Source organism: Quercus lobata, chromosome 12, assembly GCF_001633185.2.
Source record: "Quercus lobata isolate SW786 chromosome 12, ValleyOak3.0 Primary Assembly, whole genome shotgun sequence".
Classification (NCBI taxonomy): domain Eukaryota; kingdom Viridiplantae; phylum Streptophyta; class Magnoliopsida; order Fagales; family Fagaceae; genus Quercus; species Quercus lobata.
The window spans coordinates 13,399,655-13,426,110 of record NC_044915.1 but is presented as its reverse complement, the minus strand read 5'-3'; the positions used below and the strand labels follow the sequence as shown (position 1 = coordinate 13,426,110).

The window sequence follows — 26,456 nt, the reverse complement described above, 5'->3', positions numbered from 1 at the left end:
TTGGTGTTCCTATATAAACCATATTGTTGCGCAACTTTTAAAAGCAAGAAAGACAGCTATATTAGAGCTAAATTAACAAGTCTAATTGCCTTTCTTCTTGGGCCTAAACAAAGAAAAGCAAGCCACAACTTGTGCTATTCAGAGAGAACACATTATAACTTTTCATTTTTGTACATCATAGAAATTTTTTTTGTTCTTTGTACACTCATCTTGTGATACCAAAAGGTTGTTTAAGAGTTTGAAACCACATAGTTTTATTCTAGTGAGTTTACTATAGATTAAATCTTCAAGGAAGTGCCTTGGAGTACGCTAAATATTTTGGTTCGTTGATGTAGACGTCTTGTTTGTGAATAGATCCATATAAGAAGAAGTTCAAAGTTCTAAAGCTATTGTGGATCATATAGGTGAGTAGTTTACTAGGTCTATAAAGTATATATACAAAGGTTTTGTTCTAAATTGTAAAATTCCTTTTATAGTAAATTTTCATTGTTGGGGTAGGTATCCTTGTAGTAGTTTTTCCTTTGAAGAGTTCTTCATCAGTTTTCTAGTCTAGCACCAAATTTTCGTGTCTTTCTTGCTTTATTATTATTATTTCTTTATTCAGTCTATAGTGATAAATAATTATTTTGCGAATCACATAATTGAGATAAATTGATAATATAATTAATAATTACGCTGTAAATTACCTAAGGGGTCTAAACCGCATTCAATTATATCAATACAACAAGCGCAGAGTTTCTTAGGCAATCAGGGCAAGAATCTAAAACGAAATCAAAACCTAGATACTCTCAACTTACGCTAGCTACTCTCAACAAGCAAACAGAGGGATTGAAAAGTAAAAACTACTTTCAGATATTTCTCTATTCTATTGTTTTAAATACAAATTTTATTAAAGCTCGATCATATATATTGGTAACTTATTTTCTAGACTAAGAGTTCGACATGACAGTGAATTGTCAACTAAAAAGCAATCTTCTAAATGATGTTTAGACTTAATTTGTCTAATAAATCTTTTTTTAGAAGAACTTTTGTCTAAACCTTGTGTACAAGTCAATTGACATGCAGACCGTATTATCACTTATGTAGTTATGTGTTCCAATTTCTTGGGTTGCATCCAGATGACACCATACCTTATTGCATGCTTGTATGCTAATTTTAGAAGGAAATTATAACTAGAAATCCATTGTAATTCCTAAGGATTGGTTCACACGCATACGAATGCAATGGTGTGTTGGGAATGGGTAACCTGTAGTCAAAGCTTTCCCCTGTATATCTGCTAATGCTTTTTGTGTTTATTCAAATTCAAAAAAAAAAAAAAAAAAAAAAAAAAAGTGATACTTTTTGTGCCTGGGTGCAGACCTAAATCATGACATCAGTTACTGATGCAACCTCTGTCAAGGTGTTAGACGGACTCCCCTTGATTACATATGCCAATAATTACCAAATGGATCCGATCTCACACAGTCACACTTATGTTGTTCTAGTCATCTTTTGTAAAAATAAATGGGAAAACAACGATTTACATCTTAAAATTCAGGCAGTAAAATCCTTATAATAACACCAAGGGTATTCATATTACTATTGTCAATAATTCTATATTTTGGCATTTGGGTTTTTGGTTTTGGGCTATCCATAATAGGCGCTCATATGGGTAGCCCAAATGCCCAATATTCCTAAAGAACTTAGCCCTAGGGCTTGAGTATATGAGATTTAAGTGCATTGTTCTAGACAAATGGTACAACGGCTAGATATCAGCTAAAAGAATTGTACACACATAACTAATGGTGTAGGAGTGGAATAATTAATGTCCCCATTAGAAATATTATGTTTCTTTGACCCAAGGATCTTGGTGAAGAAACTAGTGCAAGATAAAGTTTGCTTATTTAGTATGCGCATTGAGGTAAGCGGTAGTCCATGCACACTACTCCCCTCAACTTTATTCACTGATGAAAGTGTCCATTTTTTATTTATAAATTTCCATGTTTCTTGAGTATCCCCAACTCATTAGCGTTCTCTTTACATATTGTACCCTTAATCCATGTGACACTTTCATCAATATCTTTAAGCTATTGGATTTATGAAACTCATTTGATTGTATTTGTTTGCAACTTTTGATTGTACCTTTTGCCATGAGATTGCCACATTGACCCTGTGAATGGAGAAGGAATTTGCATACATATATATTGTGATATTAATTACGATTATTAATTTTCAATGACGTCCCTATCCAAGGGGGCAATACACGGGTAGTTGTCCTTCCTGTTTTGATGATCTTATCAGGAAGGAAGCTTGTTGTTTTTTTTTTTTTGTTGCTTAATAAAGTCTTGATTTATAAAAAATAAAAAATAAAAAAAAAAAGGCGGGGGGGGGGGGGGGGGGAGATACACGGCCACATGGGAGTGTACCCTTCTTCCTAAAGGAGCAACACACTGGACATGACATTTATTTATTTATTTTATATTGTGCATATTCATACTATTCTTATAAATTGAGCAATAAATTAGGTACATACAACTATCTTGTTTTCCTTGTTTGGTCTAAATTTTGACTTTGAGGTCATTAAATTTATTGTCTTAGGCTGTGTTTGGTTGCCGTAAAATGTTTTCTAGAAAATACATATTTTTCGGAAATGCTAATTTCCGGAAAAGGAAAATATTTTTGTGTGTTTGGTTGTATTTCAAAAAATTTTCCGGAAAATATTTTCTAGTGTTTGGAAAAGAAGGAGGAAAACACAAACCAGAAAACACACAAGCCACAACCCAGAAAAATCGCGGTCTCGCCGTCGCGAGATCGCGATCAACGTCGCGGTCTCGCGACGGCGCGATCTCGCGGTCGACAATTCGCGAGATCGCGCCGTCGATCGCGATCTCGATCCGGCGCGATCTCGTGAAGCGTCGATCGCCGTCGTCGGACTGGTCCGTGCGCGTGGACTGGAGCTCGGACTGGAGATCGGCGCGGACTGGAGCTCGGACTGGTTTTCTCCTCTCGCGCGCGCGCTCTCTCTCTTTTTCCAGAAATCCATTAAGTGAAAATGAAGGCAGAAATTCATTTCCGTGGTCAAACTGAAAATTTCGATCAACAGGAAATCATTTTCCGGAAAATAATGTTTTCCGTGACAGCCAAACGCACGCATTTTCCGGAAATTGATTTCTGGAATTGGTTTGAAGCCGATTCAAACGCAGCCTTAATAAAAATTTTTGGAGACCCTTCCTGATAGTTTATCTATATGAACCTAATACCTTTTGTTATTCCTAGATAATGGTGTATGAATTATCACTTATTGGGCTTAAAGCTCATTCCCGTTGTTTCAAAATTTTTTTTTCTTTTAGATTAGCTGTTCATATTCTTAGTGACATGAGGCTGCTGGAATGTGATCACAATATTACTAGGGACACCTAAAGGGACGGAAATGAATTTTTGGTTAAGATAGGCCATGTCACAATGGGTAGGCTTATGCATAAGAGGATTCTAATGATTGCCCGATCTCAATATCAAACACAATCTATAATTTATGCCTGATCCTCTTTATTAATCAACATGAAGGCGTGAAAACTACACTTACAAAACAAGATCACAGTTACTTTTCTAAACTTTAGATTTTGCTAACCTTCTTGTGGGTAGTGTAGGATCGATGCCTCAACAATCAAACGAAAGGGACCAAAATTATTGGCTGATTCAAGCCGCTATAACGCTCACTTCTACTCACCATAACAAGAGGAAAGGAAACTAATTAAATTTCAGGATTCACCAAATCTGATCAACAACAGTGTTTAGCAACTTCAACCAAAAAAAGAAAAGAAAACAAAACAAAAGAGAGAAAACAAAACAAAACAAAATTGCTTATTTAGATTAAAGACGACGTAAAATTTTCCACTTCCCTTGAGAAGTTACAACCAAAGAACTATTACAGATAAAGAAAAAGGTTATACTCTGCCAATAACTTTGTTCCCGGGCAAAGTCAAAAAAATCATAGCAGAAAAATATGCATGCTTCACAACAATAAATGGAATTTCAACAAATGGAATTGAACTACATAGCAAAGAAAACTTGCCCAAGAACTCCATATATAGAAGAAAAATGCTCCAAGAAATGCAAGAAAGTTCAATTAATCCCACACTTCAGACCAAGAACACAAAATAAATATAAGGATCAAAGGGCAATGCGGCTTGGTTTATTGAGAGGCATCTGGCAACTTTCGAATTGGGCGAGCAGTTGAGGGTCCCTCAACCCAACAAGAAATTGGGCTAGCCCTTCAAGAAACAGAGCCCCCTGATACACACTGGTGGCGCTGATAATCTCTGCAAGAACGCTCCTTCTCATCCTATTAGCATCCAAGAACGCGCTCACCATCTCCTCCATCTCGGCCTCCACCGCCTCCACAATGACTGGTCTAGCCGCCTCTTTCCTCCCCTGGTACCAGACCCAATCCTCCGCCACACGCTCCACCAGCCCCGCCTGCGCATTCCTCACCCTGTCCACCAATGCCGGCACCATCAGCCTTAGTCCACACTCAATTTGATCAACCCGGGTCGTCAAGTTTCTACTCGGGTTCTTCCATGCCATTGCAACCTCCCACGGTTTATCGAATAAGTACTTATAATTCTCTCGAACCACATCATCATTGAATTCATCCTCTGTCTCTTCTTCTTCTTCATCAGTGTCCTCAAGGTATGAGCGAAGGAGGTTGGTGAAGAGGTAGGGATGGAGGTCGCCAAGCCAAAGAAAAGGCTTCTCGAGGGAGTTGCGCCAATAGGGGAAGAGGAGCTGAGAGACATCGTGGGAGGCGGCGAGGTCGAGGGCTTCGTAGTAGGATTGGAAGTGTTGGTGGAGCATTTCAACGTGGGTGGAGAGGGTTGGGACTGAGCCGGACATTGAGCTTCGGAGGAGGGGTAAGAGCGTGTTCTTGAGGGTGTTGAACCACTCGGAGTGGTAGTCTTTGAAGGGACGCGAGCTTTTCTTGCGGGCAAAAAGAGCCTTCAGCATCTTGGAGAAACAGAGAGATGTGTGACAGTGTGAGTGAATGGTGTTTGTTTGTTTGTTTGTTTGTTTCTTGATCTTCTTTGGCTAAGAAGAGTGAATGAGAGAGTCAGTGAAGGTTTTTGGAGGGAAAGCAGCGCAGGGATTGAAAGAGTGGTGGGATTTGAGTATTTGACAACTTGGACCTGTTGTGTGAGTTGGGCCCGTGTAGGTGTAGCTTCCGATGGCAAAAGAAAAGGCTTGGACGCCTGGGAATTTTGAAGACTAGAGTCTAGATGTATAGATGAAATTCTAGGGATCAAGGAAAAGATACAAGTCTGATCCACAAAATGTTGGTGGTATAGTGTAAACCCCATTGTGTGTTAGCTTTTAAACCACAACCTCTCTGCCTCTCTTTGCTTAATCTTGTTCACAAGACAGTGTGGATATGGGCCAAGGAAATGACATTCTCTTTGGAGCAATCATAGCATGGGTTAGCCCATACGCATACGGTTAGTTGGAAAAAAAAAAAAAAAAAAGAATCAAAGGACCACAAATTTTTTTACCACAACTTTGCGACGACTGTTATAGACAATTCAATCTACCTAGTTAAAGTTGTGGCAAAAAAAAAGGTTGCGGTCTTAGAACCAATCTAAATTGAAGCATTAGATGGAGACAATATGGATAGTGGATCAAGCTTAGGATGCCTGGACATATGTAGGCAATACAATTACGTTGAAGTTGTGAAGATTAACCCATCTGTAATGTGTGTCGAGAATCTTGACATGTTGACAGATCTTAAGGTATTATTACCAACCTCGTAGATTACTACTTCTGGAAGAGGTTATGGGCCTTCAGGACTTGAAAGTTGAAAGTCCTTATTATCAGGTTGTGACTCAGCTTGTAAGTTCGGTTGTGTTTCGAGAGTAGTGCATACTGTAAGGCCCACGAGTTGTAAAAATGGTTTTAAAGGAGAATTACTCTGGTACTGTTAATCTATATTCTTGTTCTAGAAGGCTCCTGCGAGCCATATTGTATAATGGCTATTTTTTGTGTTGCATTATTGAATTTTGCTTTCCGCTTAGCAAAAAGGAAAATTATAATTTGCCAAACGGTGAAGACTTTTCTTTCTTTCCAGAAATTAAAAAAAAAAAGCTTTTCAAGCTGAAGTGAATTATTGCTAAAAATATAGGCGACATGGGAAAGTAATTTTTTTTTTTTTTTTAAATCTATTGTTTGATCATTAGCATACAGTGAATCCTATACTTTTAAATAAGAAACTTTTTACCTGTTTCGTACGTGTGTTTAAATAACAATTTTCAGTTTTTTTTAAAATATGTGTTGATAGTGTGTGAAAATACGTGTAATGTTATTTAAAAACTGAAAACATGTGTTTAAACTTGCGTACCAAACAAGGCCTTTAAATCCCAGTCATTTATAAATGTATTATTCATCTAAAAACCTCCAAACAAATCCCACCTTCACACTAGGAATGGCAACGGGTCAGGTTCGGGTCAGGTTTTTCGATACCCAGATCCGACCCGCGTGTCCTCCCCTATTACCCGAACCCAGCCCATTTAATAAACGGGTCTTTTTTTAGCCCCAAACCTGGACCATCGGGTCTCCGCGGGCCCCGCCCAGCCACTTCTGGGCCTATTCCATGGCTGCCCAATCCAACCCAATCTTATTTAAAAAAAAAAAAAAAAAAACACACACACACACACAAACACAAATCAATCAACATTGTTGTCAGTTAAATCCTCAAACTCCATTTATCATTTATGGAAGAAACAAAACTCCAATTTTTACATTTATGGACAGATTTTTACATCAACATAACATTCACTCTGATTTTACATATTGAATCCTGAAACAAATACCCAAAAACAAAAACTACTGAGAGAGGAACAAAACTCCATTTATCATTTATGGATAGATTTTTACATATTAAATCCTCAAAAAAATATCCAAAAACAAAAACTACTGAGAAAGGAAATGAACCAAAAAAAAAAATGAACTAAAAAAAAAAAAAAAGAACTCAAACCACTAAATCTCTCTCCGATCTAACAATCACTAGCTCCTTTGTGACAAAAACGGCAACCACCACAAGATTAGTGCTCCTCCACGAGGGTGAGGGTGGGTTGGTGAGTGAATGAGAGTGAGGTTGACGATGAGATGTGAGTGTCTGAACCTAATTTGTGACTTTGAGAGTCTTTGTGGAGCCGACTAAGGAGAGTGAGAGTCAGTGAGAGTGAGAGTCAGTAAGGGAGATGGATGAGTTGAGAGAAAAAGGAGAGAAATGAGTTTTAGGTTAGGGTTTGTGATATATATATATATATATATATATATATATAGGTAGGTAGGTTTTTTGTGATTTTATATTTAAGCTAACCGGGTCAGGTTGGGTTCGAGTTCAGGCTGAGTTTTTGCCAAAACCCGGACCCGTTTCAGGTTTTTTTTTTTAAACCCAAACCCAACCCTATTCTTCATCGGACCAGGTAAAACTTGACCCATTAGAGTCGGGCCAGGACGGTTACCTGTGGGTCGGGTATAAATTGCCATCCCTACTTCACACATGAAACGTACAAAGCAATGTTATAGGGTGGGGGGCCATGGCCCCCTAAGATTTTGAAATTTTTTTTAATATATATATATATATATATAATTATTTTCAAAATTTTCAAAATTTAGTCTACAAAAATTAAAGTTGGCCCCCACAAATATTTGAATTAGTCCAATGATACTTTTAAAAAAAATAACTGGTCTAATAATTATAGAGATATAACTTTATTTTTCGCAATTCTATATTTTTATTGTAAAATATGCTCTTATATCTGTTAAATATTTGATAAAGTTTGGCACCAAACATGTTTGAATTTATCTTTTTCAACCCATTATGTGGCGATTAACAAATTATTGAGGCATTAAAAAAAAACTTGTTACTAAAACTCACATGAAATGTCTCTTTAGTTGCTACATAATGGGTTAGAGCAAGATAGCTTCAAATATGTTCGGAGTTTAACTTATTCCTCCAAATTTTAGATTATTCATATTTTTGAAAATTTCATTAGTTCAAATAAATGATTTTTTTACAACTTGATGATTTGTATTTAAAATGAAACTTTTTTAGAATTTCACTATAAAAATGGTAAAAATGAATTTTATTTTATGAAAGATTGCCATCAAACATAATTTTGAGTGAAAATATTAAGTTTTTGTTTTTTTTTTTTTTTTTTTTTTTTTTTTTTTTTTTTTTTTGTTGGGTGTGTGTATATACATAACTTATTAAATAAAAAAGTGTATGTATATGCGTATATATAATAATGTGCGTACCCAAAATATATGGCTGTTGGGCTTAACCTCTACTTGGGCTCACAATCTATTTGTTTTGTGGGCTTTTGGGTTTCCTACTGTGGGTGGTTCTATGCTCGGTAGACCCAAATACACTCCTATCTCCTCAAACTTTTCTCTCTCCCTCACAGAATCGCTCCTTTGCTCTCTCTGAGTGTTTTACTCTTTTTCCTTAGTATTCTTCTCAGAATTGCCAACCTCCTTCTTCTCATCCTTGTTTCTTATTTATAGTGTGAGGTTAGTGGGAATGCCATGATTATCTCTGATTATAAGTGGAAATGATGGTCCAATTTCATCGTGTTTAAGTGGGTGTTTAGGTGGGCGAGGTGGTAGTGGCATTGGAACTGATTCCCACCTTTAAGAGCCTGCTCGGCAGTAATATTACTTAAGGCAACACCAGGAAGCCGAGACGTTGTTTTGTCGAGCAATCACACACCTGACCAAGTTAAGATTGATTAGGTGTGATCCGTTTTCGACACTCCAAGTGACAGTGTCTCATTATGTTTATTGGGCTCATACCAGGTCTTAAGGAGTGTCTGGGTCAAGGTCATGAGTCTAATGGGGAGAGCCCAGGTGTTACATCCCAAGGTCAGGGCATGGGTCCTTGTCCCGCATACTGTTACAGGGCTAGAGTCCGAGGCCCAATGACCCCGGGGCATCCCCCGTACAAATAAAAAAGTGTGTGTGTGTGTGTGTGTGTGTGTGTGTGTGTGTATGTGAGGGTTGTCTTAATAAATATATTAGTGCTGCAACTTGGCCTCCCAAACAAAAATTCCTGGTTCCGCCCCTGAATGTACATTCATAAAAGTCTGGGGTTTAAATTGTCTCATTTAAAAGTTTATAACATGTCTCACTCATATAACTATTGGGGTTTTTGTTGTACTTTTACCAATAATTTAGTATCCCTCTAGAGTGTATTGTGTATTATGTATTATGTATCTAAAAACCTCCAAACAAATCCCACCTTCACACATAGTGGTGGCTCCAGGATTTTTTTGTAGGGGGGCAAGTAGAGTTAGGAATTTGTCATAAGGGGCAAGTAAAAAAAATAAAATAATTAATTTTTTTTTTGTACAACTTTCATATTATATACATTATACAATAATCTAAAATAGTATTCTAAATATAATTTAGTATAAATATTGAAAGACAGCAATCATTGAATGCATAAACAAATACAATCAAATAACTAATCATAGATGTGGTCAGTTTCTTGGAGTTAGACTAACGTTAAATGTGAAACTAAGAAAAAAAATAGTAACTGATATAAGTTTTTACTTTTGAAGCATATGACTTCTTAACCATGCACGTGGTCAGTCTCTTGAAATTGGAGTAAGCACTGAAAGACTTCTTGGATTTGGAAATCTATAGTGTATTTATCAAACAACTTGATCAAATAGAGAGAAAAACTAAGAAAACATAGAAGAGAAAAAGAAAGATAGCTAGAGAGAATGATGAAAGAATTACAGATATAGATATAGATCTGTTAGTTATAACAGTGGTGTACTTTTTTGTTGACAAAGAAGAAAAATGCAAGGAAAAACAACTTTATTATGTTGTCAATTAAACCAAAGTCCCAAGGAATTTTTTTTTTTTTTTTTTTTTAACGAATGATAAAAAATTTGAAACATTTTTTTTCTTTCTTCTAAAATAATTATTTTAAGAGTAGTGCGATTGACACAACACTTTCATAACAAAATCTAGGTGGCAAGTTGTTAAAATGTAGGAAAATAGTAATGTCAGTTGTGGTTCCTAATAAAAACCAGTTACAACTTGCCATTTAACCTTTATTGTTAAAAATTTCAAAAAAAAAAAAAAAACCTTTATTGTTAAATTATTGTGAAAATAGCATTAAGATAATCATATTCAAACTTCTATATATCAGCTGGGTTTTAAAAAAATTAGGTTGAGGGGGTTCAAAATTTTATTTTAAGGGCTTAAAAAATTTTATTAAAAATTATATATATATATATATATAATTTATAAAAAAAAATTGGCCAGGTCAAGGGGTTCATTAATGAACCCCCTGGCCTTAAGGTAACGTCGCTCCTGGTCACACATGAAAGGTACATTCATAAAAGGCTAGGGTTTAAAGTATCTCATTTAAAAGTTTATAATGTGTCTCACTCATAAAATTATTGGGGTTTTTGTTGTACTTTTATCAAAATTTATTATCCCTCTAGAGTGTTTATCAAAATTGGGCCACTTCATTTAAAAGTTCAAACCTAATGTTGCCCAAGCTAGTAAATATTCAAACCTAATGTGGGTATCAACCCAATGTTAAACATTTTGGGTTAAGGGTTGATAAAGAACACACTATAAGAGTTCAGTATAAGTTTGGCCCAGACACAATTCACCTATTATTGTAAATTAGATCCAATCTTTTGAGGACACCTGAGTGGTGTACTCAATGAATTTGAAAGATGGATTGTAAACTTAGAGGTTCCAAATTTCATGCATCACACTCAAACCCTAATAGAAATGCATGAAATTAAAATTGAATTGGAATTAAACTTTATTTATTGGTAAATTTCACATTTGGTCTCTATAATTTAGTGCAAGTACGATTTTAGTCCTTCAAATATAAAAAAGAGAACAATTTAGTACTTCCATTATCATCCATTTTTTGCTTATGCAACTAAAATACCCCTTCAATCCTTCTATGTCACGTAGCAAATCACATCTTTCTTTCGTTTTTTTTTTTTTTTTTTTTGGTTGATGAAGTAGCAAATCACATCTCGAGTATAATTAGACGGGATTGAAAATAGATGTCAATAATAAATGCCGAGATAAGTGGATTTGCACTTTGTCCAAAATCTTACGTCAACCCTTTATGTGCTAACCAAGACAATCCCCGAGTTGTTCATTTCCCTCATCATTCGAGGGTAATCGGTAATCCTTTCAACAGATCTTCGTGGTTGTATGGGTACACCTAGTAAAATTAGACCTGGACCCAATAACTTGCTTGATCTCAAAGAAAAAAATATAGGTACGTAAAATGATTTTTTGACTTGTGGAAAGAACATGTCAACTCATACTCGACTTGTTGAAAAAACAAGTTAGGTCAAGTGGACTAGCAAGTCACGTGGGTTGACTCATTTTTCTCAAATGAAATTATTTCGGCTTAAAAAAAAAAAAAAAAAAAACAAAAACAAAAACAACTTTGTGCAAATGTGTTTCACACTTTCACCTCTAACTTTAATATTTCCTTATTTTCTAAGTTCTTTACTTGTCACAAAGTCATTTGTTTTGCAACCTATTTAGGATGATCCTTTTTTTTTTACCCTAAACCCTATCGGTCCAACCTGTTTGTCAAGTTATGTAGCGGGGATAGTTATGGGGCTCAATCTTTCTAGCTGAGCAATCGCAGTTTTGGTTAACAAGGGCCAGTCAGTGATGCTGAAATGGAGCTAATAAAACGGTTGCAGGCTCGGCCCTTTCGAATAGTATTGAGCCCAGCTTCTCCTTGGGCCGATATGTCTTTGTTAAAAACCTTATAGTCCTGTCCAACTTCTGATCGTGACAATTAGTGCTCCTCCAATGAAACAACTTTTATTGGTCCAATTGTCCCACACCACGTAAAGCAAAATACATTATTGTGATCCAACGAGGATTCCGGACGTGACCTTTTTATTTATTTGATAAAAAAGACTTGAATCTCATTAAATAGAAGTGAAATAAATTAACACCATTAAATGTTAAATCCTGTTTGTAAAAGTTCACATACTTGTCTCGTGTAAAAAGAAATCCCAAGCGTGATTGATGCCACATGAGATCACCGACTAGTACAGTACATTATTAAAATTTTTTTTTGGTAAACCAGTACATTATTAAATGCACTATAACAAACACAACACCTCAATATAGTCAACAAGCTTACAAGCATATGCACCTCACTGACCCCACACAATATACTATAAAAAAAAATGCCTCCAACTGGACCAACCTCACAATGTCCCAAAACAAAATTTACCTAACTTTTCTTTTCTCAAAAGATTAAAAATTAAAATAAAAAAAAAACCCAAAAATAATATTTAACGGTAAAAAAAATTAAAAGTTTAAAAGAGAGCTAAAAAAAAGTAAGAAACGCCGCCGCATTGGGTGGATAGTGGAGCCCCCACGAGCCGTTAACATCTTCCACCGACAATGTTGGGTCAAATCCCACCAGTCCACCCCATTTCCACAGTTAAAATTCTCTCTTCTCTCTCTCTCTCTCTCTCTCTCTCTCCCCAAAAAGTTCCAACTTTTTCCAGTTCATCCACAAATATCTCTCTCTATGTCTCCCCCTCTCATTCTCAACAGAAAGAAGGTTAAAAAAGACACGGCAATTTGCAATTGTGAAAGAACAAAACAAAAGAACAGAAAAATACAAATTTGATATTACTGTGCCACCCAAAAAATAAACAAAGATCCAAAACCAAAACCATCATATGGCCTGAGTGGCCTTCTCTCTCTCTCTCTCATCCAAATTTCCCAAATCTTAACCCCAAACACCTTCTCCAACACCCCCATGGCCTCCTCCATTCCCACAATTCTCACTACCCTTTTCATCTTTCTCCTCAAATCAACAATTTCCCAACAAATCAACACAAACACAAACCCAAAAGACCCAGATTGTACTGACCGTTGGATCCACATCAGACGCCTCCCCTCGCGTTTCAACACCGATCTATTATCAAACTGTTCAGAATACCCACTCTTCGATGATTTCTGTCCTTACCTTCCAAACCACGGCCTTGGCCAAAGGACTCATTCCAAGTCCCACAGTTGGTTCCGCACAGACCCTTTGATGCTCGAACTCATCTTCCATCGTCGGATGCTCGAGTACCCTTGTCTCACACCCGATCCCAACTCCGCTAACGCCGTTTATCTCCCTTACTACGGTGGCATCGACTCTCTCCGTTATCTCTACGGCCCCGACGTTAATTCCAGCGTGGAACACGGCCTCGAGTTGTTCGATTTCGTTAAGGAACAAGATAGTCCCAACGTTTGGGCTCGACACAAAGGCCACGACCATTTCTTAGTCATGGCTCGGCCCGCGTGGGACTTGTCGCAACCTTTGTACAAAGACCCTCCTGTTTGGGGTACTTCGTTTCTCGAACTCCCTGAGTTTTATAACGTTACGGTGTTGACGTTTGAGGCTCGAGCTTGGCCTTGGCAAGAACGTGCGGTGCCTTATCCGACATCGTTTCACCCACCAAACCTCTCGTTGTTGGAGTCGTGGATACACCGCGTGAGGCGGTCGAGAAGGTCGACTTTGATGCTTTTCGCCGGTGGTGGCGGTGTCGCGGCCACCCGGAATATTCGGCGGAGTATTAGAGATGAATGTGGGAATGATACAAATAGTAGTGCTAATTATAGTAATGGGTACGTGAAGTTGTGTGAAATTGTGGATTGCTCAAATGGGATATGTGAGCACGACCCAATTAGGTACATGAAGCCAATGTTAGAAGCGAGCTTTTGTTTGCAGCCACCAGGGGACACACCAACGAGGAGGTCCACGTTTGATAGCATTCTGGCCGGTTGTATTCCGGTTTTCTTCGAGGAATTGTCGGCGAAAATGCAGTACAAGTGGCACATGCCGGAGGAGGAGTACGAGGAGTTCTCAGTGTTTATACCAAAAGAAGAGGTGGTATATAAGGGGCTGAAGATTTTGGACGTGTTGATGGGTATACCTAGAGATAGAGTTTGGAGGATGAGGGAGAAGGTGTTGGAGTTAATGCCAAGAGTTATGTATAGAAGACATGGGAGTTCGGTGGATTTAAGGACCAAGAAGGATGCATTTGATATTGCAGTTGAAGGTACTTTGCAGAGAATTAAGTCTAGGCTTCAAGACCGTTCAGTGACTTTTAATTAATTAGATGATACTATGATAGATTCTGTTTTTATTTCTTCTCTGTATATGTAATTTATTGTTGTTGTTGTTTTTTTTTTTTTTTTACTTACCTTTTTGTTTTAATTTACTTTTATCTCACGATATTCACTGCCGAAGTAACAGCCGGGAGAATTATACCACTGTATCTCAATTTGGTAGTAAGTAACAAGAAGATTTTGTTTTGCTTCTGGTAACTTTATGGTGTTTTTCATTTATTTGTGTGGATTTCAGATATTGTAACTCATTGGTAAGATAAGCTGTGATTTCAGATAGTGCACATATTGGAGACAGCGAAGATGATAAAAATAAGTAGATTATTGAACTTCACGGAAAAGAATCAAATTTATTGAGGGTGTCAATCAAAGCTAAAATTTAACAAAATACAAACAAACAGAAGGGGGGGACAAGGGAAAATGTGACACTAGAAAAACTCCCCCCCCCCAAGAATATCTGTAATACAAATGGAATGGGAAGCAAGATTTAGAGGAGAGCTGCACTGCACTTCATATCAAAATCTTGTCTTCTGTATTGGTGATTGGCCGTTTAAGTGAAGCTTTATCCCCACCTGAGAATAGCAGAACCCCAAGTAACGCCTGCCCCGAAGCCTGCAGCTGCTATAGTATGGCCTACCTTCACCCTGCCGCTTCTAACAGCTTCATCTAATGCCAATGGAATGGAAGCAGCACTTGTGTTACCATAATTTGCTAAATTTGATATGACTCGTTCTGGTGGGACCTCTAACCGTGTAGCAACTGCATCGATAATCCTCTGATTTGCCTGCATTTATCGATCTCCATTATTACTTTATCACCATCCATATGGGATATGTCTACCATTTTGTGACAAATCTTAGCAGTGGAACAAAGTCCTGTCAGAGTAATTACTTTGGGCATACTTTAATCAATTATCTTGTGTGTGAAAACCCTGCACTTGGCTTATATGCTATAGTTCTTAGCAGTGTAACAAAGTCCTGTCAAAGAGTAATTACTTCGGGTTTACTTTAATCAATTATTTTGTGTATGAAAACTCTGCACTTGGCTTATATGCTAGTTTAGACCACCAAATCAATTTTACTTTTTAAGCCATTTGATAGCAAAGCAGAAGTCCTAACCCTATTTGTTTGTAGCATCAAGTGATCACACTTTGACCTAAAACCTTCAACTTCAATGATTTGACCAATAAACTTTAATCTTTTCCTCCCCTCATTTTTTGGTTGAGGCTAAAGATAGTGAAAGCAAAATTAAACATCACATTACAACAATAATAGTAAAGAAAGTAATAATTACTGAAAGCTTATAAGATATCATTCAACACGCTACAGTCTTGCATAAATTTCCTAGATGGACCATGAGTTATCATTTATATCTTATGTTGAAAACATAGCATTTTAATTTCCAATTTTTAGGCAATATATTACATACCTGATGAAGTAGTAACCAATCGATACTGGACCCAGGGAGACCAGCCTTTGCAAGGGCAGACTCAATTGACTGTGGCACACTTCGTACAGCAAAACGAAAGACCTCTTTGCCATTCATTTGAATACATGAATATGAGGATCGATTTGGAGGAAAGTCTAACACTGAACCATTAGATCCCAATGTGTTATCCATTTCATTTTCTTTGATGGGGGCATTTAGATGTCTGCAGAAAGCGAGGTTAAGTGCTCAGTCACATTCCTAAAAGAAATAAGTGCAAACTTAGTTTAGTTAAGATACTAGAATCACATTACCTTTGGCCATCACCATCACTATGTAGGTCAAAACCAAATAAGCCATCCTCTTCACTGTCGCAAGCCTGCAGAATAGTTGTTATATCAAAATAAATGAAATTTTTAGTTTCCCATAGGTATGAACTTTTATTAAAGCAGATATGAGGTAGTTATGATCTTTAAAGCAACAATTGAACCAAAATTCCCACAGAAAATACAAGGGATATCAACCCTAGTGTCAAGAATTGGAAACCCAGGAGATTTTCTGTATAGTGCTGTTAAAGCAAGTTTTCAGAAAAGAGGATAGCTGAAAGATAATTGTCTATAAAGTAGTCAGATTTTACAGGCAGCAATCGTCTCCTTAACTCCTTTGCTTCCAAGAGGGTTAACTGATGTTAAAGAGATGGGTACAAAATACAAGTGCCCATTAGGTATACGCATTTGGGTGTTTGATCCATCTGATCCCCCAAATTCTTGAATATGGAGACCTGGCTTAATCATGGAAGTCTCTCGTGCAGGAACACAGCCTTCAGTTGGAACAGATGACAATAAATACTAGTTTAAAGATTTTGCATCATCATGTGAAAGTCAGGAGGATGTAAACTAGAAATACGCTAAAAACAAGGGTAGAAAGCAATTCTCTTGTAAGAAAGCAATATGCTGTTAATCAGCCAAACCATTTCTCTAGCCTTCAAACTTTTCCCTAACCTCATGAGAAGCCCTTTTATGAACATTTGTATTGAAAACCAGAGGATCATATTTGATCTCTACTTCCCTTTACAAAGAATCAATCAATCATGAAGAGAAATCCTCAAATGAAGCCAACTTTAGAGTTCTATTGAAAGGACTGTGGGAAGCATAGAGAAAGGATTGTGGGAAGCATAGAAAAGTTTTATATATACTTTTTTTCCAAAAAAAAAATCTATACAAGTCTGATTTTTGTTTCTAAAATTTAAAGTTTGTTGATTTTTAACCAAAATTTTTAATGTTATCAATAATGCCCTCATCTATTTACTGTCAATGGAATTACATATGTGATATATAGAGTGCTGATGTGGCAAGTTAAAATGCTGAGGTGGGCTAGAATGGATGGACAGTTGAAACTAATACCTTTTAAAAGTTTCAGGGATGAAATTGCAACTGGAATTTAGAAGACAAAATTTCAGGGAAAAAAATTGTATGTCTACCTATCTAGTAAGATAAGATAATATTCTTTTTCGCTAGAAGTGCAAGGAACCATGGAACATAACTGTTTACATAAGCAATAACAGTCAAACACCAAAATAAAGACCATTACCTGCACTAATACAGCACCGGCAGCATCTCCAAAGAGAATACAGGTACCTCTATCAGTCCAATCAACATATCGAGAAAGAGCATCAGCTCCAATTACTAGAACATTCTGAAACCCAGCTCCTGTAATTTAGAGAGATAGAGTTTAATTCTTTTAATCAAAGAAGATATTGAGACCCCATTACAGCAAAGTAAACAGATTGATTACCCCTAATGTGAGAAGCAGCTGATATTAAACCCAGAACAAATCCGCTACATGCAGCTGTAATATCATAAGCCAAAGGATTTCTTTTGCAGCCAAGTGCTTTTTGGATCTGACAATTAAAATACAATGAAAAAGAGAGCTTAAAAGACTTACTGGGTTATAATACCAGGTAAAGTAGAATCACTCAAAGTTCTGGAGCAATTATACTTTTGAATAGTTATATAAATGGAACTAACTTCAGCAATATAAAGCTCCAATAAATTTAATCAAGGCCTACGAAGTTCAAGGGGAGGTAGTTAAGGGTAGTTGACCTGAAGTTAAACCCAAAAGTTCTACTTCAGTCCAACCAAACCAGGCTTGTAGGGCATAATTCTTAGCTCTATAATTCAGGCCAGACTCTGAAACTATATATGGTATGAACTAGTAAGAGACAGCATCTGTCTCAAAAACATGTTAGACGCTGACACCCAATATATCTTCCTACTACACTTTATAACCTCAACAAGAAACCAACTTGCCATGGAGAATGAGCCAATTAAGTCTCTAAGTGCAAAGTAGAATGTTTTTTAAATTGAAACAAGAGATTATGTATTGGCATATTATAACAAAAATTAGTTACATCAAATGTAATAAGTTGATATATTTCTTCATCCTTTTTTTATACAGTGCTGTCCTCCTAAAGCCATAATTCAGAATGCATAGAACCAGCTTTCTGAAAGCAGAAGATGCAACATAGTACAAGAGACACTTCTTGAAATAAAGAAATGTGAATGTATATATTAAAAGAGAAGACAGATTAAGAAAAATAAAAGAACACTTAAATTTATGTAGCCAACACAATATAGCAACAAACAGATTAATAAGTTCACAATTGTCAAAGTTCCTCACAAACATACACTGCACAAAATCATCATTTTTCAGCTTGCCAAGATACTCCTGGAGACATCAAATTTCAATTTTCAATGTCCATGTGCATGTGCATGCAACATTGCTCAGATTGACAGCACCGAACATCCCTAGATTATTTAGTGTTTGTTTGGGAACAACTTATCTAGCTTTTTGCTGAAAGTGTGCTAAAATATACTTGTACCTTGATAAAATTTGAAAAAGTGAGGTTTTAAAAAGCTATACATAAAAGCTAAAAGCTATTCCCAAACACACTCTTAAAACATACATGCTGCTCAACCTCAACTATGAAACCAATATAATGGGTCTTTCAATTCAATCCAATTTTCATAATATAATGTCTTATATCACCATGAGTTTGACTTAAGATAGAATAGAATGGAGGGAAAGAATACATGTGACCAACCCTAACTAATCTGTTAAGGATCCATAGCCAACTCCAAAACATTGGGACTAAAGCTTTGTTGTTATTGTATTATCTTATATCACCATACCTGAGGAGCACTACCAAAAAGATCATCGGGTGTAGATGAGCACATCAACACTAGGTCCACATCATCAGGGTCAACTTGTGCCATTTGAAGAGCATTCCTCGCTGCTTCAACCGCTAAAGTTGTCACGCTTTCTTTGCCTATAACATTAAAAATGAAACAGTCATTCATAGTTTCCACAATTAGGTTGTCATTATATAAAGAAACTACATTCCATGTCATAACAACCATGCCATAGATATGAATACCAACAAACAAATATACATACTATTTATTGAGCACTAGGAAAACAGGTCTAGACATCAGGTTATCGAGCACAAACGTTAGAAAACCCTCTTGAATTCAACTAGGTCCAAATAAAATAATCTTTTGAAATCTGAAATATAAAGCTGACTAATTATGAATGATCTAATTAAGCAATCTTGTTGGTAAACAATACACAAGGATCATACAATCAGCAAGGACTCAATCAAGAAAAGCTTAGCCTAGGCCCAAGTTAGGCTCAGACTGATCAAGCTGAACAGCCTTTCCCTAGCTCAAGCTTAGATTTTAAGTGTCTTAGTCAAGAGGCTAAGTTACAATCATGCAAAGCCACCTTTTATATCTGGGCTACAACCAAGTAAAGTCACCACAGACCATTCTTAAATACCTGAAATAGGGTAGCACATCATGAACTGACTGCAAGAACTGACCTGATAGAACTCGTCGATTACGAATCCCAGTCCGAACAGAAATCCATTCATCAGAAGTATCAACTAATTTTGCAAGATCATCATTGGAAACCTTCAGAGTAGGTACTGCTGAGCCACATCCAACTAACTTGCAGCCTTGACTGACCAGCCTGTATATTATTCAGGGTGGGAACAGGAGAATAGATCAGTCAAATTGTCATTTCCTCATTGACAAGTTGCTTTCCATTGAACCAAATGAAATATCAAACTGAGGGTGCCTCTGACTGGACTGGACTATGAAACATAGCACAAATACAATCAGCCAGAATCCAGAATGCCTTAAACTTATTAGTAAGTAGATGGTAAATAGACTGAGAATGATCATTTTCAAAAGATACAAACTGGACCCTTAAGCTCCAGGGTGACAATGAGAATTAAATTTGCCATGTCATAGGATGAAATTAAACCAGCAGACCAGACACTCAAATATGGGAAAGAAGTAGAAGGTCATGAATATAGCCTATATTTTCCAACAAGGATCTTTGCTGAAATATGACAAAAAATCAATCACCTGAGGCTAAAACGTTTATATCAGTCAAAGAGACACGGTTGAACCTAAATTTAGAAAGAACATCCACATAAACAAAGCATACAAAGAAAATTACTTGAAGAATAATAAGAAGATAATGACATAAAACTCTTCACCATGGAATGCTTGTAAAATTTAAAGCAAATTACGCAAGACTCTTCAGTACAAAATGAGTGCAATCAAAGAGTAAGACATTTCCTGTTCCATTTAGCTGAAAAAGATTTCTAGCAAGCATATTAAAGTTAGCCTCTAACTTGATCAAAGAAGATGAAGAATATATTCAGGCTTCTGCTTTTTAGTAACCTATACCTTAAGTTCAGCCTTAAAATATGCCAAATGCTAAGATGTCAACATCCCCACTGTGTAGACTATACACAGCCAGACCGTGCATATAGAGATTACAGATGCATGAAGCAAACTGACAATCTCCTCTGGCCCCTCTCAATCAATAGACCAGCTCCTGAGGGTTTGTATAGATTTTTAACTCTTAGCAGTGTAAAATCACAGACTAGAGACTGCTTCAGAACACTAAGAAACTTCCATCAATTCATCTAAAGATACATGTCTAAGTACAAGAGCATAAACAAAATCGTTCCTTCTGTTTTCTACGGTCTCCCATGCGAGAGAAAAAGAGGGAAAGAGAGAGGAGACTAACTGAAAAATATGAAAATTACATGAGTTCAACTAAAGACACCTGGTTAAGTACAAGAGCGCACACAAAACCAATACTTTAATTTTCTGCAGTCTCCGATGTGCGTGTGTGTGTGTGTGTGAGAGAGAGAGAGAGAGAGAGAGGAGATAGACATATATATATATATATATATGTTAGAAGCAACCTTGGAATTAGTTTGATCCTGTGCAATACAGCAAGGGCTATTGAGATACCATCCAACAATGGTTCTAGCAAATACTAAAATGCTCTTCACATGGAATGCTGAAAGAGGCACAGGCTACTAAAATCTTTTGACACAAACTTTTAGATGCCTATGATGTCAATAAACCAGGCCAACATAGCACCATTATGATTTCTACTATCTTTAAAGTAAAGACAATGAAAGCAGCATCTTGACTCTGGTTTCAGCTTGGAACTACTCCATCACCTTCTCAATAACTGTTCTAATGAACTCCAACTTCTGTTAGAAATAAAAGCAATGCAGACAAGCCTGGAAGCTTATACATGGTAATGCCAAATTGCCAACTATCATTTTGAACTTTTTCACTGAAAAATGCCTCTCCAATTTGATACAAATTGTGTTTCGTCTTCCCAAAGATAAAACATCACAAAAAGGCTTCACTGATACACAGAGGAACTATACACCTGAGAAACTTTGCCTAAAATGGTCTGTTCTTGTTTGCAAAATTGTGTCAACTAGAAACTCTATACCTTTGGGCTGCTTACTTAATTCAATTCCAACTGTGAACAATTGTAACGGAGTTCTTCCATCCAACACAAAATATAAAGAGTATATTGCTTCTCACATGCCTGTCCGATGCCTCAAATAACTAACAATTGAAACTTCTATGGTATGAAACTCATCTTAAGACATTCATTCCAAAATGAGGTTCACTCAGTAGGCAAAATTTGTAACCAATAACCAGTCAAAGGCTGTTACTAGCTTTCAAAAAATGCTCCAACAACTTGCATAGTTGCATGTTATGATAACCCAAAAATATCAATGTTTTGGCCAGTATAGACTGCAATGGGTTTTTGCAGAGCTCTCCTGGTGGCAGGTATGTTAGAACAAAATTTTCTGGCTAATAAGAATCATGGGAAGCTACTGCCACAGTTTCCAATAAATGAAAGCAAAAAAACTTTAATATTTTAAATACTACCACTCAAGATCTTAACATCACAATTTAATAAAGTTACACTTACATACCCCCTCTAGATAGATTCTATTCACTCTGCAAAAAGTCTCTTTCAACTTTACACAGTAAAAGTGCCCATGCAAGAGCAAATCACCCATGAACTCTACCCCAGTAATCATATACAAAGTTCAAAAATTTTATTCTAGCAAAACCCAAATTACACAAATGAAATCCTTGTCCCAATATTGTTCGGCAATGGTCCCTCAAACTAATCAGTGTCAGCCAAATGTATTGTTTTCCACCATTCTATTCTATCCATCCCAAGTCATACTCTTTATTACCTTCTACTACCCACTGATGTTATGAGGCTTTCAAATAGAGATCAACAATCAAAACCCAACCACTACTCCTTAAACATATCCCAATTGACAAACTTAACTAATCCATTCCATTTGCTTAAGAAACTGAAGAATCAGTGATCAATCACCAAAATACAGAAGATATTTTTTTATAAAAAAAAAAAAAAATGAAACATACCTGGGTACCCGAGATTCAGAAGAGGAAGCACCAGAAGCAAGCTTGTCTGCGCCTTCAGTGGTGCTGGAACAAAATACCCTCGTGGAGAATCCCTCAGGGGAGCGAGACCCAGATCCGAAAATCCCTATTGGAGGTTGAATCCTCCTTCTCAAGCTGGGAACTGAAGGAGTAAAGAACCCAGATGCATTGGCCATTCAAACCCACCACCCAAAACCCAATAAATAAATAAATAAAAAACAATACTTGCAAGCAGAAAGAAAAAAAAGGAAGGATGTTTAGCACATATGTGAGACTAAGAGAAGAACAAGAAGAATGTGACAAACAGAGTATATAGAGACCATGGGAGGAGAAACAAAATCAACAGCTGTGGCAGAGACAGAAAAACGCTAATGTTTTTTTTCTTAGGATTTTTTTTTTTTTTTTGTTTTTTTGGTAATATATAAATCTTTCGGAGGGTCCGAGGCAGATATGAATAAAAGGGAGATTTTGCCAAACCACTCTCTCTCTCACTCTCTCACTCTCTCACTCTCTGAGACTTATACGTTATATAACAGGTCCAGAGTGGAGAGAGAGTCATGCAGTATTCACTACAATTGTGGCTGTGGACCAGCTGGTCTCGTCAGAGACAGAGTTAGCTTGAGGAGAAATGCCCCAATTTCAATGATAATAAATAAATTCTAAAAGCAGGTGAAAAAGTAAATAGGCTTATTTTCAGTATTTTTTAATAGAAAATGTTATAGAGGATTGGTTAACCATTTATTTAAAGAATATTTTTATAAAAAAAATAATAATTAATATTTTAACTATTTTTTTTATTTCTTATAAAAATAGTGTCAAAATTTATTTAAAATAAATTATTAATCAACGTCCTAAGAGCACTCATTAACATGATCATTTTTTAATTGGACATGTCCTTTTGTTTTAAATATACTAATGGTAAATAGTAGTGATTTTAATCCCCATATTTTATATTTTATTTAGTTAGTAGATAATATGACAATCTTTCGTTAAAACAAAAAAAGATTATTTTTAAAAAAAAATACTATAGGTAAGCCAAACTCGTGAAAAACTAATTCGAATGGTAACTCAATTGGAATTAGCATAATATATCATTTAAGATTTATTGTGAAATCATCTAGTATTATTATTTGAAATATGTTATGTTCACTACAATTTTATAACAATTTCATAACAAATCTTAAATGATAGGTTAATACTTGTGATAAAATAAAATTTTAAATAATTGGTTCAAATTAGAAACAATAACAATTTATTGAATAGAATTTATTAAGAGAGTATTATGAAAATGTTATAAAATTATTGTTAAAGTAACATTTTTTATTCTCTAATTTATTAGGCTGGGTTAGTTAGAGCATTCTTATCGAATGTGCTAAAAATGCTAAAAATGCTAAATACTATTTTTCAGCATTTTAGCACCTCAAATTATAAAAATTCACCTAAATCAAATATGCTAAATCTTAAAAATTTTAGCATTGAGTTACAGTAGAATCTCATTTTTGAGACCCTACCGTAGAAAGATGCTAAATTTTTTTAATTTTTTTTCTTTTTCTCTCTCCCACTCTCTCGTGTGCCATGCGGCCTATGCCTTTCTTCTCCCAAAGCTTTCCTCTCTCTCTCTCTCTCTCTCTCTCTCTCTCTCCGACTCAAGTTTCTTCTCAGACCATCATGCGACAGCATATATATATATATACCTCACCTCTCCTTCACCTTCCCTCTCTTTTCCAAATCTTTGTGAGCTATTTATTTCAATTCTTGCTTGTCTGAAAATTTCATTCTCTCCCTTTTTCTCTCTCTGGCCAATGGTTGTGGTCCAACGATGGTTGTGCTCCGGCGATGGTTATGGGTCGTGGGTTGTGGTCTGATGATCCAATGGTTGTGGTCCAACGAGGTGATTTGATTTTATGGGTTTAGGTTTGTGGGTCTGAGTTCATGGGTTTGGGTTTGTGGGTCTAGGTTCGTGGGTCTGGGTTCGTGGATCATCAACGTGATCAGCGTGGATCATCAAGTTGACTGACGTGGATCGTCGACTTGATCGGTGTGGTTAGCGTGGGTCATCAACTTGATTGGCATGGGTCTCTAATCGTTGTGGTAGTTGTTGGAATTATGGTGGGTGGTGGCCAACGATGAGTAGGATTGCTAGGTTGAGACAATGAGACCGAGAGGGAGAGAGAGACACTGAGGGAGAGATGATAAAAAAATAAAAACAAAAAAGGAAAAAAAATAATATTTAAATGAAGTTGTAAAAAAAATAGAAGTTTTGATGTTGAGTATATTATAAAGTGAGATGTTAAATGTTTTTTTTTAGAAGAGATGTTAAATGTTATAAAGTGGCTTTTTGAGATGTTAAATGCTAAAATTTTTAGAATGCTTGATGTGAATGCTCATAGAATTTCTATTTCGCTGGCTTTTGTAGCTAAGTTTGATTTTAAATTGAGGCGTTAGACTAGTAGGGCCACATTGGAGGAATTGTAACTAATGTAGAGTAGTTTAAAACTACAAATTATTTTACAATTTTTTTATCACAATTCTGACGTGATAAATTGAGAGTAGTTAATTATCACTTATACATAAACTCAATTTTTTTTCCCACAAATCACACTCTGCTATGTCAGTTGTAACAAGAAATTATGAAAAAATTTGTGATCAACTTTTTCTTGTAACTAATTCAATTGGAATTGGAGTTTTCCTATATAGAATTTATAAAGTATTGTGAAAATGTTATAAAATTATTGTTTTTTTTTTATATGAACTAAACGGGTTGAGGGGCTACCGGAGTTGTATAATTATTGAAGTTGCATTTCTTTTTCTCTAATTTAGTCGGCTGGGTTAGTTATTATTTTTATTTCGTTGACTTTTGTAACCGAGTTTGATTTTTAATTGAGGAGTTAAACCAGTGGGCCCACATTGGAGGGATTGAAACTATTGTAGAGTAGTTGTAGGATCTAATTATTTTACAATTTTTTTGTCACAACTTTGATGTAGTAGACTGAAAATAATTAATCATTATTTACATATAAATCCACTATTTTTTTTTTACCAATCACACTCCGCTACATCAATTGTGGCAAGAAATTATGAAAAAGTAGGTGGTCTTAAACTTTTTCTCATACCTAAACCACTTGAAATGGGAGTTTTCCACGTAATAATGTTCCAATAATGAAATAACTATAATATCCCTTCTTTGACGAGTGGCTGAATTTCATTGGTTGGTTGTCAAAGGTCTTATAGATTGGACCGTAGAAAATGAGAACTCGAGTTCTCATCTTGCACTTGTACTTGTAATTCTTGCAACTCCTTGCCCCCAACGATACAATTAAAGAGCGTTCTTTTTAGGTTGTTGTTGTGAGAAATAGTCAAAGAGTTTGTTTAGCTACTACCCTACAACTCTACGAGTTTTACAAATCGTTCACTCGTTGAACACTCTACTTGTTTCCGGAAAATTTGTATAAAGGAGAGAAGGATATGACCATTTTATTCAGGAAAAATCACTGATGTATTGAAGTACTTGATACTAGTATTGTAATTATCATTATTAAAAAACATTGTTGATCGTTGAACTTGAAAAAAACGGAGTTCATCTTTTGCAATTAATGAATGTATTGACGTAACAGAAATGTCAAAAAATTAAAATCTTCACGCATTTTGGTTGCGCGTTTGGTTTGTTTGGGTCGGTAGAGGAGAAAGTTGGAGGCCTGTTCACATCAAATTCACATGAAGGAAAACCCAGCAAGCTTTAGGGGTTCGGCTAAATTATTTATTTTAGTGACCACGCTAAGAATGCGTTTAGTAGGGTGAAAAACACAAATGAGAAGATATTTTTTTATAATTCCAATGACGTTTGATTTTTTATTAAAGACTTGTTTGATAGGAGAATTTTTGTTTTTGTTTTCAAAATAGTATGATTTTTTTTTTCCAAAAAAATTGAAATTGAAACTAGTATTTAGATAATAATTTTTACATAATATGTGTTTGGCTCCCATTTTTAAAAACAATATTCAAAATATTGAAAGCAAAAAAAAATGTTTTGGAGGAAAAATTATT

The 26,456-nt window shown here is 35.9% G+C and overlaps 3 protein-coding genes across 3 annotated transcripts; 1 reads left to right on the top strand and 2 right to left on the bottom strand.

Annotated features, from left to right (window-relative positions):
* Positions 1–3,845: 3,845 nt before the first annotated feature.
* Positions 3,846–5,356, bottom strand: LOC115972584 (protein INAPERTURATE POLLEN1). Its single transcript, XM_031092914.1, has one exon. It carries the CDS (start codon positions 4,981–4,983, stop codon positions 4,150–4,152), a length of 834 nt encoding a protein of 277 aa, XP_030948774.1. The 5' UTR covers positions 4,984–5,356; the 3' UTR covers positions 3,846–4,149.
* Positions 5,357–12,533: 7,177 nt separating this feature from the next.
* Positions 12,534–14,376, top strand: LOC115971010 (probable xyloglucan galactosyltransferase GT19). The gene has a single exon (XM_031090674.1). The coding sequence runs from the start codon at positions 12,818–12,820 to the stop codon at positions 14,162–14,164; it is 1,347 nt and encodes a 448-aa protein (XP_030946534.1). The 5' UTR covers positions 12,534–12,817; the 3' UTR covers positions 14,165–14,376.
* A 129-nt stretch (positions 14,377–14,505) lies between these two features.
* LOC115971011 (3-oxoacyl-[acyl-carrier-protein] synthase 3 A, chloroplastic-like) lies at positions 14,506–23,013 on the bottom strand. The gene is made up of 8 exons (XM_031090675.1): positions 22,395–23,013; positions 19,481–19,629; positions 18,792–18,928; positions 17,395–17,500; positions 17,191–17,309; positions 15,915–15,979; positions 15,604–15,826; positions 14,506–14,959 (listed from the first exon to the last, which is right to left on the bottom strand). Exons 1-8 carry the CDS (start codon positions 22,586–22,588, stop codon positions 14,738–14,740), a joined length of 1,215 nt encoding a protein of 404 aa, XP_030946535.1. The 5' UTR covers positions 22,589–23,013; the 3' UTR covers positions 14,506–14,737.
* Positions 23,014–26,456: the final 3,443 nt, after the last annotated feature.